This window comes from Neofelis nebulosa, chromosome 5 (assembly GCF_028018385.1).
Source record: "Neofelis nebulosa isolate mNeoNeb1 chromosome 5, mNeoNeb1.pri, whole genome shotgun sequence".
NCBI classification, from domain to species: Eukaryota; Metazoa; Chordata; class Mammalia; order Carnivora; family Felidae; genus Neofelis; species Neofelis nebulosa.
In genome coordinates this window covers 11305290-11320674 of record NC_080786.1, presented here as the reverse complement: position 1 = coordinate 11320674, position 15385 = coordinate 11305290, and the positions used below count along the sequence as shown (strand labels likewise).

Sequence of the window (15385 nt, the reverse complement as noted above, 5' to 3'; positions counted from 1 at the left end):
AACAGTTCTCTGAGTTCTGTGAGCTGTTCTAGCAAATGATCCAAACTCACGCTGGGGTTTGTGGGAACTTCTGACCTATAGCCGGTTGGGCAGAAGCACGGGTGGCCTGGACTTGTCATCGGCTGGAGCGGTGGGGGGAGGGGGGATGGGAGAGTCCTGGGGGGCTGAGCCCTTAACCTGTGGGATCTGACACTCCGCCCAGGTGGATAATGTCAAGAGTTGAACTGAATGGTAGGACACCCAGTCTGTGCCCAGTGAGAACTGAACTGAGTTAATTGCTTAGTGGTAGCAAACAAGCACCCACGTAGCAGAGGGAGGCATACCTTTTACACCCTAATTATCCCTTCTAAACACTTAACGCGTGACCAAAGCAATACACCAGAAGAAAATAGTTTACTTAATTCAAGTGCCACCATAATTACAATCCTGAGTTCCCTGGCAGGGACTCACATAGTAACTCTACTCTCTGTATCAAAGGGTTAAGGAAGCTTCTCATAAGGAATTTCACTTCATTTCTTCTTGGGTTAGTTCTCCAAATTGTACAAAAGGGAGGCAACGGAAACATTTTCCTTTTTTCTGACAGGAAAACTATTGGGTGGATATTGCTAGCTTCTTCAATTCTTAAGACAAAAAAAAAAGTGACAGAGGACAAAATAAAAATAGAAACCGACCGTTTTGGGGATGTGAGACTCATCTACCAGAGCTGTCGCTCGGGGGGGAAAAAATGAGAGGAGTCTCTAACCGATCCCATCTCAGAAAACCATCAAAACACCATCATGCTGCCATCACCCCCCCCTCCCCCCGCCATAAGTCCTCGCTGCTGTAAGGACATAACCAACAACACCTTACGCTGCTCGGACTGGAGTACACGGAATACGACAACCAGAAATTAAAGATGTTCCTAACTTAAGGGGGAAAAAGTTCTCCCTACTTCTTCTCCCTCAAAGTATTTTTAACAAGTTGAATTGGGAAGCTGGTTATTTCTCGTGGACAACAATACACCCTTCTGCCAAGGCTGGTGATCGGTACAGCAAAGCGGACAACCATTTTAGGTAAAAAGGACGGATCTAGCCTCTTGAGAATCAGGGTTAGAGGGAGCACCGTCAGGGAAGAGCAGAAGGCACAACGATGGATTCACAGGACGGGCAAGGTCACCAGCCCTGGTAAGTACGCTTATTAGGTGATGGCTTCTGTTAGGTTTTGCCCAAGAATGCTGCTGGGAGTGAGAACCTAAAGAATTATTACTAAATATCCAATAACTTACTCGCCTACTCTTTTCATTTTTCCCTAGAGCAAGACCTTAAATATAAATATATTTATTATGATGCGACCCCCCCCCCCCACCAAAGGTTTGTTGAGAAGGAAATGAAGCATACTGCAGTTTTCAACCCTCCCATGCGACCCCACCCAAGGCTCTCAGAAGAACAATAGGGAAGCAGGGCTCCTACCATTTACTCAGCTGCCACCAACTTACCTTCTGAGTCACCTTCACATCAGCTGCAAGTTGATCCACCGGAATCTCATCGTACAGGGAGAGGCAAGTGCTTTCAAGAATCTCACGCCCCCTGTTCATTTCACGCCCTGTGAAGGCACCTGATAGATGCTAATGAACTATCTGTGGGCAGGCTCATCCTGCCTCTGGGAGAGCTAAGCTACCAAGTCCCTGTCACAGAATATAATCATGTGAAGCTTGCACAACATTTCTAAACGGTATTTTTTTCTTTAATGTTTATTTTTGAGAGAGAGAGAGAGAGAGCGAGCGCCCGTGAGCGTGAGTGAGTGGAGCAGGGGCAGAAAAAGAGGAGACACAGAATCCGAAGCAGGCGCCAGGCTCCGAGCCGACAGCACAGAGCCCGACGCGGGGCTCGAACTCACCAACCGTGAGATCATGACCTGAGCCGAAGTCGGACCCTAACCGACTGAGCCACCCAGGTGCCCCGGAAAACATGCTCCGTCGACCACCAAGACCGTTTGATCCAAGAAGCTGCCTTGGGGCTTTCAACCTCCCAAAGCAGATTTTATGAACGCCCTACAGTTTTCAGGCTACGGTGTTTTCGTCTGGAAGGAAGAACAACCCCTCACACCCGGTTCAAGTACGGCTCCGCCTAGGTCACAGGGTCACGTCAATAGGACGGGCGCATCCAAAGCCACAAACAACAAAGTTCCCTCGCGACGCAAAGTAAAATTAACAAAAGGAAATGCTGCATCTGGCTTCCTTCCGGCCGCCGCTCAGGGGTACGGTCAGTCGGGAGAGTCCTGCGGGCAGGTGACAGTCCACGAAGCCTGCCAGAGCCCGGCCGGTCGCGAGGATCTGCGGGGACTGCCCCTCCCGGCCCAGGCAGGACAGCTGTCCCCTGCAGCGGGGACCCGGCTGCAGCGCAATGCCCGGGAGTGCCAGCCACCGCCCCGGGGGGACCCTGGCCTGGTTCTGGAGCATGCAGGGCTCGAGCGTGTGAGGCAGGCGCTTAGGTTAGCACAGACCACATGAAGAAGCCATTATTCAGGGGAGCGACATGATATATTGTAACTGCTCCCATCGCGTCAACGGGCATCGTTTGAGTTTCTCCCACTTGGAGTTAAAACGACTCCCATTTCAATGCAAACAGGAGATTCCTCGTGGGTCGGATCGCATCGCACCCACAGCAGCTGCCAGACACGAGAACGGACGTGCCAGGCGCACGCCGACCCGCTTTTCCCTCTCCAGGCAACGCTTCCGTTTTATGATTTGGCTCCTCTTGAAACAAAGAGACGAGCAAGTTACAAATACGATTGCTACGTTTCGGGACAAGCGAGAACACAAGCCACGCAGGTGCCGAGAGAGAACGCACGGCTCGCTTACCTCTGGCTCTGGCTGCGGGCTTTGCTCGTCTTCGGCGGCGTTTGGTAAAATCGCCCAGGTTACGTTGGCGCTGGCTGCGGGCAAAGAGCCAAGCGTCCCGTTTCTCAGCTGCTCCGTGGAATGTGACTCGGGCCCGTGCCATCCCAGGATGTTCTCTGAAAGAAAGACCCGGGATGATGCCTAGGATTTTCCAAGGCAAGCATTTACGGCTCAAGAGAGACCCGTGCCCCACTGTATAAGGAGGCTGACCCGAAAGGGGCCCAGGAAGTGGCCTGTGGCAAATGTCAGTGGGCCTGTTTTGGATGAGGTACCAAGGGCCGTGCAGATCTGGATCTATTTATAAACTGGAATCTGTACAATGGCAATGCCAGATTCACCACAGGCTGGCTCTTTCCCCGTCTTTTGGGGGGGGAAAAAAGTGCATTCACCAAAGCCAGATTTTCTTAAAGGTGTTCTTCTTAATTTTTTTAATCTTCAAAAAATATTTATAAAAAGGGGTGCCTGGGTGGCTCAGTCAGCTAAGTGTCTGACTTCCGCTCAGGTCATGGTCTCACGGTCTGTGAGTTCGAGCCCCGCCTCGGACTCTGTGCCGACAGCTCGGAGCCCGGAGCCTGCTTCGGATTCTGCGTCTCCCTCTCTTTCTGTCTCTCCCCTGCTCATGTTCTCTGTGTCAAAACAAAAATTTAAAAAAAAAAAAAAATTTTTTTTCATTTAAAAAATTAAAAATATATATTTATAGTGAAAAGTCAAATTTGATCAGAAATGGGCTGCTCACATTGTGGCGTAGATGCCAACTGATGGGGCACCTGGGTGGCTCACTTGGTTAAGCGTCCAACTCCCCGTTTCGGTTCAGGTCGCGATCTCACAGTCGCGGAGTTCGAGCCCCTCATTGGGCTCCACACTGACAGTGTGGAGCCTGCTTGGGATTCTCTCCCCTCCCACTCTCTGCCCCTCCCCGACTCATGCTCTCTCTTGAGTAAGCTCTCTCTCTCTCAAAATAAGCAAACATTAAAAAACAAATGCCAACTGACATCATGACCACGGCTCTGAAAAGGTGCCTGCATCACGTGCCCCCGCCTCTGCCAATGTCAGGAAGCCCCTAAGGACACATGTTCATTCCACTCGAGCAAGAAACGTTTTACAAACACCAGTCTCGTAAAACAAAAGCATTTTTCTAATCTTCCCTCAATCCTTGGGGGAAAAACAAAAACTTTTTTTTTTTTTTTTAAGCTCTCATATGTTTATTTCCGAGTCAGGTATTATTACAGACTATCTATATATGCTTACTAATGGGGACAGGAGTGATGGCAGGGAATTCCTTTTCCTCTTGAGAATAGCAATTCCACCATCCGAATAAGAAAAGATCTCAAACTCAGCTGACCCTCCCTCTGGAGGCTATGTTCTTGGTCTAAGAGCAGGTATAAGGGATGAAGAAAAGGTGGGCTGAAGTGGATCCTGCCTTATGGGCACTAGAACTCGACCTCTCAGGGTCTCAGGAGTTCCACCTGTAAAGTAATCATACCCATCAACCTTTTCATTACAGTTAGTCAAAGAAAAACCTGCAAGTATCCCAGGCTTTTAACACTGGGGAGACTCTGGCTGATGGAAACAAAGTAACAGAGGCAGATCAAAGAGCTGGATATGTGCAGCATGCCTGTCGCTGTGTACGGGATTATCCTACACAAGCATAGTTTTATGCAGATTTCTTTTTTTTTTTCTAACTGTCAGGTGTTCGATCACATAGCTGTGGCTTAAAAGCCTCAAGTGGCTCCTCGTGGCAACTGGAACATAATCTAGCTGTTTGGCTTGCAAGACTGCCCAGTCTCATTTCATTTTCTCCTCACTGCTTACTGGGCTCAAGTCAGGCTGGTAGTTTTTCCATTCCTCAAGCGAGCCAAGTTCATTACGGTCAAGAGGCTTCGCGCCTGGCGCTCCTCCCATTCAGAACACGCCCCCCCCCCCAGTTCTACCTGGGGGAGAGCTCTCTTGCGTAAATCCAGGGGTTGACTCAAACATCACTTGCTCAGAGAAGCCCCCTGGGACCTCCCCAGCCAAAGCACCATCCCCAAAGCACCCCCGGCCCCGTCAGTCAGTTTACTGTCCTCACAGCACGTATCTAAACTCCCTATCTAAGCTCACCCTGGTCATTTGTTTGTCTACTGTGTTTCTCTACTTCCTAAAATGTCAGCACCTGAAAGCAGAGACAATATTGCCCCTGCTCGTGGCTGTGTCCCCAAAACCTAGAATATGGTCTGACACACAACATGCGGTCAATAAATACGTGCCAAATGAATGAAGGACTATTAAGACTTTCGGAGACAGTAAATTTCAAAAGGAATGTGAGTTTCACAACCTCCTAAAAGTTAAAAAAAAAAAAAAGCAGAAAAACCAAGAAATGGCAAAAAGAGAGACGGAAATTAAAATGGACGGTGGTCACAAGGGGAAGGGGAGTTAGTGTTTAATGGGTATGGAGTTTGTTTCACAAGATGGAGAGTTTTCTAGAGGTTGGTTACACAACAATGTGAAAGTATTCAACACTGTACTGAGCTAGATACTTAAAAAGAGTTAAAATTGGTAAATTTTTTAGTATGTGTGTTTTCCACCTTTTTTAATGGCAAAATGGCATCTGTATATCAGTTCTTGAGGCCATTTGAAAGAAGGTGAGGAGCACCTGGCTGGCTCAGTCAGTGGAGCATGTGACTCTTGATCTTGGGTTTTTAAGTATGAGTCCCATGGTGGGTGTAGAGATTACTTAAAAAATAAATTTTTAGGGGCACTTGGGTGGCTCAGTCAAGCATCCGACTCTTGATTTCAGCTCAGGTCATGATCTCATGGTTTGGGAGTTCAAGCCCCACGTCAGGCTCTGCACGGACAGTATGGAAACTGCTTGGATTTCTCTCTCCTTCTCTCTCTCTGTCCCTACCCCTCTCTTGCCTTCTCTCTCACTGTCTCTCTCTCTCTCAAAATAAATAAACTAAAAAAAAACCCCAAGAAACTCCAGACTTGGGAGGAGTCCCCATAAATAATAAGATGGATGGGGATACATGGGGCCGGGCTAAGAAAACCAACCCAAAGTTCAAGACACTAGAATCTGCCATGAGAAAGGAGGAAGGAGACTTCTTACACCTGTCTTGCCAACCAACTACTTCTCAGGGACTGAGAGCTGGATTCAGATCTTAAATACTGGGCAACTAGCTCATAAATACAGGAGTGCTTAAAAAAAAAAAAATTAGGGGCTCCTGGGTGGCTCAGTCGGTTGAGCATCCAACTTCGGCTCAGGTCATGATCTTGCAGGTTGTGAGTTCAAGCCCCGCGTCGAGCTCTGTGCTGACAGCTCGGAGCCTGGAGCCTGCTTTGGATTCTGTGTCTCCCTCTTTCTCTACCCCTCCCCCACTCACACTCTCTCTCCCTCTCTCTCTCTCTCTCTCTCTCTCTCAAAAATAAAGATTAAAAATTTTAAAATAAATAAATAAAAAATAAATTAAAAAAAATTATACAAGTAGTAAATTTCATCTAGAGTAATTAGGAAATCTTAAAAAGGCAATCAAGACAATGCTCCCTTCATTTTCCCACACCTCAACTCTGTCCCTCCCTCACCTCCCTATCACCATCATTCAGAGGTGATAACTAACCCAGGAGATAATGGGGAGGGAAGCAGAGTCTCACAGGCAGTGACACACTGCATCCTGGGATAGACAAAGGCCAGGACTGGAAGAACAAATGTAGCAATGCATGCTGGGGAATGTAGTTTTTTGTATACTCTATGGATTCAGCACAAAGAACCAGTGAGTCAGTACTAACCTGGGTGCTCCAATAAATGATCACTTAGTTTAGGAGTCTGGATAGGCCTGCTTCATTTCAGGACGAAGGAGGAAAATTCTAACACAGAATAAATGAAAAGGATTGTACCGAGCTGGGGAAAAGAAATGGTATCCTCGGAAGGCTTAAAGGAAGGAAGCACCTCTCTGAAATTCCTAACGTAAGGCATCAGAGAAAACATCGGGAAAGGCGTCTCATCAGTACGACACAGAACCAAGGAGCCTCTATGAAACAAGACCAGAAAGCTGGAGGAGAAAACAGACTGGGGTGAAAAAGGAGATAGATGCACTAAGGAATTATGAGGAAAGTGAATCAGCATTAGTAGAGTTAAAATTAACACTGAAACTGGGAAGAAGAATCAACACCATAGAAAGTCAAATAGGTAATATGTGGAGACAAGGAAGCTCCCCCAGGTACAGCTGCAAAGAGCAGCAAGGCAACAGTGAGACAGAAGAGAATCCCAAAGATGCACAACAGAGATCCAAGAGATCCAAGAGATCCTGATGGACAGAGGGCCGGTCAATGGAACGGAAACAGCAAGTGACGACAGCAGAAAAGAAACAGCCTGAGCTGGGGCGCCTGGGTGGCTCAGTCGGTTGAGCGTCCGACTTCGGCTCAGGTCACGATCTCACGGTTCACGGGTTCGAGCCCCCACGTCAGGCTGTGTGCTGACAGCCCAGAGCCTGGAGCCTGCTTCAGATTCTGTGTCTCCCTCTCTCTCTGTCCCTCCCCCGCTCACACTTGGTCTCTCAAAAATAAATAAATGTAAAAAAGAAAAAAAAAAGAAAGAAAGGAAAAGAAACAGCCTGAGCTGAAGACAGAGCCGTGGGTGCTGACGATACAGTCTACCACATTCCATCAAAGTCAACGGGAAAAGACACATGTAGGCACAGCCCGGCAATCTTTTTTTAGGCTTTTCGTCGCTGAAATGTCCAACTCATAGGAAAGTAGAGTATAATGAATGCCTAGCTCGTGAAACTCGGCAATATTTTTGAATAACAAACATCAAGGGAATATTTTTCCAATCATTTAAGGCAGAAAAGTTGGACTTGCCTTAAAGGAAAACAAAAGAATTATGAATTTTGCTACAATACTAACTGTCAGAAGATGCAAATAAAAGTCTACAGATTTGGGGGGGGGGGGTCAGGGGCCAGGGGACCATGCTGTCTGGAGCTAACTTACCTTCCCTCTGCTAAAAAAAGTCAACATTTACTGAGCTCTTGCGAAGTGCCAAGGACTAGTGTATACACCTTATATGTGTTAACTCATCTAATCCTAAAAACGACCCATGAGGTAGTAAGTCTTACTATTATGCCCATTTGACAGATTAAGAAACAGAGGTGCAAATAGCCAGTGGGTGGTAAAGTCAAGATTACAACCCAGACAGCCTGGCTCTAGAGCCCAGACTCTTAAACTCTATACAGTGCAGGTTTTCCCATAGCACTAGAGAGACTCAAAAGTTTCCACCTTCTGGGGGTTCAAAACGACCTGCGGACATGTACCAGTATGTGATGAACAGAAGCACAATTAGGAGCTGGAGACTAGAAAAGTCCTTTTGGACTGGTAGTGTGCAATGAGCCCAGTTAAACACACAGCTGAGCAGAACTGGCATGAGGGGAGGTAAAAAGGACACCCCCCCCCCCGGGGTGTAAATTTTAAAGTGGCACCAAGACACTCAGTAATCAAGATAAATGACATTTTCACACAGTATTTTTGAACCAAAGTAAATGAAAAGAAAGAAAAGTCTCATAAGACTCCGTCTCCCTTGCCTCACTGTGCTGAATCCTGTCTTTAATTTAAAATTTTGATATTTTGCTCATCCTTCATTATTTTTGCATTAATTTTGGTTTAAAAACATTTCATTAAAACGCCATTTATCGGGGCACCTGGGTGGCTCAGTCAGTTGAGCGTCCACTTTGGCCCAGGTCATGATCTCACGGTTCGTGGGTTCGAGCCCCGCGTCGGGCTCTGCGCTGACAGCTCGGAGCCTGGAGCCCGCTTCGGATTCTCTGTCTCTCTCTCTCTCTCTCTTTCTGCCCCTCCCCGCTGCTCATGCTGTCTCGCTCCGTCTCTCAAAAATAAATAAACGTTAAAAAATTTTTTCAAGGAAACAACATCATTTATCTTAATTACATCCGCACCCTTTCAGTGTGTGCTCAAGCTGAGAACCTCACTCAGCTCACCCTAGTCCCAGCCCTGGAAGTAAACTGAAGTAATTTTTCTAAACACGGTTACATAACGGAATGTTGAGTCAAAATTATTTTTTAAAAAGATTTGACCATTATCACACGAAGTACTGAATTAGTATTAAAATATTAACAACACCTCCCACCACGTTATATTATCAAAAATTGGGAAGAGTAGAGCAGAGAAACAGGAAATTGAAAGTAGGTGGCTTACAACTAAACGAGAGTCAAAAAGAGGTGTCATTCTTGACTCTGAGGATTAGAAAAGTATAGGCTAAGCCTATGTTTATAGCAGCATTGTCTCGAGTAGCCAAATTATGGAAACAGCCTAAGTGTCCACCAACTGATAAATGGATAAAGAAGGTGTGGTGTGTGTGTGTGTGTTATTCATCCATAAAAAAGAATGGAATCTTGTCATTTGCGATGACACGGATGGGGCTGGAATGCATTCTGCTACGCGAAATGAGTCAGTCAGAGAAAGACAAATACCATATGATGCCACTCCTATGTTGAAGTGAAGAAACAAATGAGCAAAGGAAAAAGGGAGAAAAAAAATATAGGTTAAAGAATGCTCCTGAAAAATGTACTGTAACCGCTACTAGGATTTATATACGTCCTTTTCCCAAAACGCCGAAGGCGATGAGTCAAGGAAGCAGACTATGTAGCAAAAGAGAGAGAAAACAAGAAGGCGACACGGAAGCAGAAAAACGAAAAGCATGAAGGACACCAACAGAAAAACACCAGTTGAAAGAAAGAAAGAAGTCGACCACGTTACTCTACTGAAAGACAGACTCTCACGATCGTGTCCTAAAACAAGATGCAAGTCTAAACCATACTTCATCAACTCCTGTTCCGCACCGCCACGTCTCAGACACCGGTCTGTCCCCCGCTCAGTGGTGTGTCAGATTTCACCGGCAGCTCTTCCTTCTCAGCAGCACGGAGGATAATGGTGTGTTTTGCTATCGATGGTGTTTGACGGGTGAGGAAACAGGGCACACCTACAGCAAGTGAGTCAAGAAAGCTCTAGGATAGATGGTCGAGAACAGACCAGGACATCTAAGTGAAACGACAACTGGGAACAAATATTATCAGGCACCTGCTGACAGACCGTCAAGCCAAGTAGCCGGAGATCTTCAAAGGTGATACAACAGAAGAGAACAGGAAGGCGGAGGGTGGTCCACCAAATGGCATCTCCGGTCCTCGAAACAGGCTCTGACACATGCCTCCGCTCCTTACACGACACACCGAGGTAGACAGAAGCACACGGGAAAGAGAGAAAGCAGCTATACGTGTTTTAGACCAAAGAGAGGCAGAAAGAAAGCAACAGAGGATTTAACCGTGGGCTTTAAGGTCTGACCGTGAAACTCTTCTAATCCATCCTTGGCCCTGGGTTAAGCCTTGCCTGGAGTGCTGAGAGCTGCGGTCCCCATGCCGGGGCTGGGAGGCCACTCTATCCAGAGGCCGGTGACAGATGACAGCACCTGTCCCTCTTCCTGCAACACAGTGAATCCATGCCTCCTACACTCAGTAAACCTACGAGGGTTTCCCAAAATAGAGTAAGCTTAATATTTACAAACTTGGAGACAACATAAGGCACGTTTAAAACGGAAAGCGAGGATATTCGTGTCTAACTGCTTTCATTAGGGAGAATCTGCCACCCAAAAGCTCTGTTTGGACAGTTGTAACAACCACGAAAGAAGTCCACCCACCTGAAATATTCTACAAAGTAAGTTTTTCTTTTTTTCCCCCCAATACGCTATCTGCTGGAGGACTCAGCACGTTTCCATCTTGGCTTTTAACCACAACACAAAGGAAGGTAACTTATGTGGGGCACACTTTCACCAGAAGCAGTAGGTTATCAGGAAAGAAGGTGTAAGAGACAGAGACAAGGTGGAGAGAGAGGAACACCAGGAGTCTGAAGGCATCTCTGGAAGGAAAAAAAAAGGAAAGAACCAGAAACGAAAAGAAAAAAGCACAGCGGAAGGAAGGCCACCGGCCAGAGAGCCCAAGAAGGCTTTATGACAGTCTCACCTCTTGGACCCTTTTTGCCAAACCCCAAAATGGAAAGACCAACGCAACTGGCTTCCTGACCGACAAGCCCCACGGATCTTGAAAGAGAAGAAAAAGTTACTGGAAAGACAAGTTAGGGAAAGCACATGCAACTTGGCTCTGGTTCTCCTCTTCAGTTACGCGTCTCTTGATCTCTCGTCCTGATTTATGTCCGAGGGCTCGCGGGGCACCTACTGCAATTCCCCAAGGCTCTGCGGTCACCTGCTGTGGCAGCTCTCATCCCAGAGCTTTCTCCCAACATGCCTCGCACCGCTCATTCTCTCAGCACCCAGCTCTTGCCTGGCACTCGAATGTGCCTGTCTGGTTACGAGTCTGCTCTGCCTTTGAACCACGCTCCCTGGACCAGGACCTGCAAGCAAGGAAGTGACCAGAAGCACTGCCAGCAGAGTACTCCACACCCCGAAACACTTCCAGGGTCTCGTTTCTCTCCCGCACTGGCCACCCACCTAAAGCCCAGACCCCCAAGGGGCTCAGCCTTCTCCAGCTGTGGGTGGAGTCCTGTCCACCTTTCCGGGAGGCACGGATCTACACCCGGGAGAACAGATGCCCACCTGCCCCGCCCCATCAATCATTTGTCTCCATCAGGCTCTTCAAGGAGATTTCGTGGTCACCAGGAACAGAACTGCAGAAGCCTTGGCCGAAAAGGCAAGTTCCCTTGTTAATCTGAATTAGAAACTTCTCCATAAACGGAAGTTAAATGAGACATTTCAGGCCACTGTATCTTAGAGACGATATCAGAGACAAGTCTAAGAGTCCACAACCCAGAGGTGGCAGGCAGACAAATACTGAAGTATTTCTGGATTTCAGTCAGTGGCTCGCACGCTCAGTGGCTCCGTGCTTTAGATAAAAGGAGCATTAAGGAGGAACATTTGCAGGCAAAGGCTCCAAAGCCAACATGTTGCCCAAAAGATACAAGGAAATACTACGGAAGATGAAACGCTGGAAGACCACAAATTAATTTTTGATTCAGAAAAGGGGCGGAAGAAATAGTGTGGGGGGCAGAAAGCAAAGTGGCTTGAAGAACAAGGTGTCCATTTAGTATGCTGTGGGTAACCTGTGCCTCCCTGCCCGTCGAACATTTAAAGGAAACCCTGACAGAGTTTCACTTTAATGGGATTTTGATTTCCGTCAACCCAGGCTGGCACTTCCTTAGATACAACCATTATGTTTTTATCAGGGGGAGTCAGGCTGCTGTAACTACTATCAACCTCAAGAGCCCTGAGATTCTCAACAGAGGTATTTTGTGGTGACGCTCCCCAGGTTGCCACATTCTCTTATTCCGCTAGTTTGAGATTCTGGAACTCCATTTTAACGGCAGGCAAGCATGATGCTTTGGATGAAGGAAGGAATTCAATTCTTCCCCCAATGTTGTCAACAGATTGGAAAGACACGCGCAGAATGTTTCAAAACGTAGGGGCTGTTACAGGAAATGTAATTTTTAAAAGGGTTAAAAGTGAAAAATAGGGGCGCCTGGGTGGTTCGGCCGGTTGAGCACCCGACTCTTGGTTTTAGCTCAGGTCATGATCTCATGGTCATGGGATCAAGACCCACATCGTGCTCTGCACTGTTAGCTCAGAGCCTGCTTGGGATTCTCTCTCTCTGCCTCTCCCTATCTCCCTCTCTCCCTCTCTCTCTCAAAATAAATAAATAAACATTTTTAAAAGCCGAAAAGATGACAAGAAAACAAAATAACCACCGTGATGCCTCATGCTCCCTCTATTCTTCAACCTTCAGCCAAATCCCTTGGTGACAATGGTCAGGGGGACCCTGGGTGGCTCAGTCCATTGAGCATCCGACTCTTGGTTTCGGCTCAGGTCATGACCCCATGGCTCTGTGGGTTCGAGCCCCACCCTGGGCTCTGCACTGGCAGTGTGGAGCCTGCTTAGAATTCTCTCCCTCTCTCTCCCTCCCGCTCCAACTCTCCCCAACTCATGCTGTCTCTCTCTTTCTCAAAATAAATAAATGAACTTAAAAAAATGGTTAAAAGGAGGGGAGGGGAGGGGAGAGGAGGGAAAGGGAGGGGAGTGGATGGGGGATGGGTGAAGTGGGTGAAGGGGATGAAGAAGAGGTAGAAACTCCCAGTCATAAAATAAGTCACAGAGATGAAAAGTCCAACATAGGGAATAGAGTCAATCACGCTGTAATACACACTCACGATGGTAAGCATTTTGTAATGTATATATATTGTCATTGTAATTGTAATGTGTATACAATCGCTGAATCACTATGTTGTACACCTGAAACTAATTTATTCTAGGGCAGTAGGTCAACTATGCTCAGTTAAAAATAAAAATGAGGAGGGGCGCCTGGGTGGCGCAGTCGGTTAAGCGTCCGACTTCAGCCAGGTCACGATCTCGCGGTCCGTGAGTTCGAGCCCCGCGTCAGGCTCTGGGCTGATGGCTCGGAGCCTGGAGCCTGTTTCCGATTCTGTGTCTCCCTCTCTCTCTGCCCCTCCCCCGTTCACGCTCTGTCTCTCTCTGTCCCAAAAATAAATAAAAAATGTTGAAAAAAAAAAAAAAATTAAAAAAAATAAAATAAAAATGAGGAAAGGAAGAACGGGAGAACGTTAGTGACCAGTAAGTCTGCAGACTGTCATTGGATGAATATGCTTTTAGCGTGAATATAATAAATATAGAGACAACAAAAAAAAAGTGGCTGGAAATAAGAGAAGATGGAAAGTCAAATGGGGCAGGGGCAGGGGCACGGGAACGGGCAAGGAAGATGCAAGGAGGTGACGCTGTACAAGACACAATTTCAGAGACACCGCTTGGTCCTCCCAGATCATTTCCATTTCAACCTCTCGTTACCTCTGAAATTCCACCTTGAGCCTTGTCCCTCCAACCCCCTAAATCAGGAAAAAAAAATTTAGAAATCTGCTAGAAACTAACCCTGAAGGAAGATGTAAGGGCTTCATTTCAGGAGTAACAAAATGGTCCGAGTTTACATTTACCGGTGAAAGATCCTCCAATGTGCCCATTAGGTTCCAAAGGCCAGAAGTTATGATATACTATGGGAGAGATCACGGACACCTTGAATAGCCTCCAGTATAACTCAGAATCTGCCCAAGCCCCAACAGGGCCACTGAGACTCCATCCAGGTCAGAAAATGTCAAGGAGTCTCATGGGGACTTCAGCATTAAAGTTTCATTTTTCAAGTAGAGAAGAAAGAAGAAAGATAGAAAAGCAGGTTTCGGCATCTTTACTCTGTGCCTGAATATACACACATCGTCTCCTAGGCTGGATCCTGCACCAGAAACGTTTTCTTTTGTTATGAAGGACATTCACAGAGTAACTGGCAAAATTTAGTAAGGTCTACAGACTGGGGAATAGGATGCATCCATGTTAATTTACTGTACTGTCATTGTATAGGAGACATTATATCAAGGACATGATATAGTCTTTTTTTTTTAAGGAAATACATTAAAGCATATGAGAATGAAGATATCATTTCTGCAACTTACTCTGAAGTGGTTAGACAATTATAATATGCTATAGAGAGAGAGAGGGAAGGTGATGAAGCAAATGTCATAAAATGTTACCGTTTGGGCAATTTGGAGGTGGATGTAAGAGAATTTTTTCATACTATTCTTGTAATGTTCTGAAAAGTCTGAAATTATTAAAGAGAAAAGTAAAGAGGGGCGCCTGGGTGGCGCAGTCGGTTAAGCGTCCGACTTCAGTTCAGGTCACGATCTCACGGTTCGTGAGTTCAAGCCCCACGGTGGGCTCTATGCTGACAGCTCAGAGCCTGGAGCCTGCTTTGGATTCTATGTCTTTCTCTCTCTCTCTCTCTCTCTCTGCTCCTCCCCCAAATAAAGAGAAAAGTAAAGAAAACAAAATACCCGTCTGTGAGAAAATTGTGACGCGAGCAAGATAGTGTCGCCGGCCCCCGTTTGAGGTCCCCAGAGGCCACCGGTGGTGTGTTCTGAACTGAACAAAGGCCCAATGGGGAGTGCCCGTCTCTCACCTCAGCTCTGCTGCTTAGATGAGTGGCCATGGGCCAGTCATTTTCCTGCTATGAGCCTCAGCATCTCATGCGAATGAGGGGCATGATGCATCTAGTCTGTGACGATTTCAAAAAACGGGTATCAGAGGCCAAATACTAGCAGGATCGGAGCTCAGTAAATGACGCGGGGTACGACACCAAGAAACTTCTCTGGAAAACCAACATCCCTCTTAACCTCAGTGAGACGGAGGGCAAAGAAGACCTGAGAACAGCATGAATTACAGACTGTCGCTCAGACCCTAGCTTCTCTTTCATCACCTAAGTTGCCTCGTTTCCTCATTAAGTGAGCCCCGGGCAACAAAGCTCAAAGAGGCGTCTGTTGGGTCTCTTCATTCTAATGCTTTATAATTACACACGACATGACCGGCCTCGGCTATGTTCACCTTTATCACTGAATTTAATCCTCACTAATATCTTCCTATTCGCTTATTGATTAAACACTCCTCCAAAAGGATTGGGCATCTTAAGG

The 15385-nt window shown here is 46.8% G+C and overlaps 1 protein-coding gene across 3 annotated transcripts in view; it reads right to left on the bottom strand.

Annotated features, from left to right (window-relative positions):
- The window catches only part of OSBPL10 (oxysterol binding protein like 10), a 313900-nt gene that overhangs the window by 65344 nt on the left and 233171 nt on the right, over positions 1 to 15385 (bottom strand). For all 3 annotated transcript variants that reach the window (XM_058729640.1, XM_058729641.1, XM_058729642.1), the window contains one exon: positions 2840 to 2994. In XM_058729640.1, coding sequence (XP_058585623.1) covers positions 2840 to 2994 — 155 coding nt within the window. The remainder of the gene's footprint in view (positions 1 to 2839; positions 2995 to 15385) is intronic.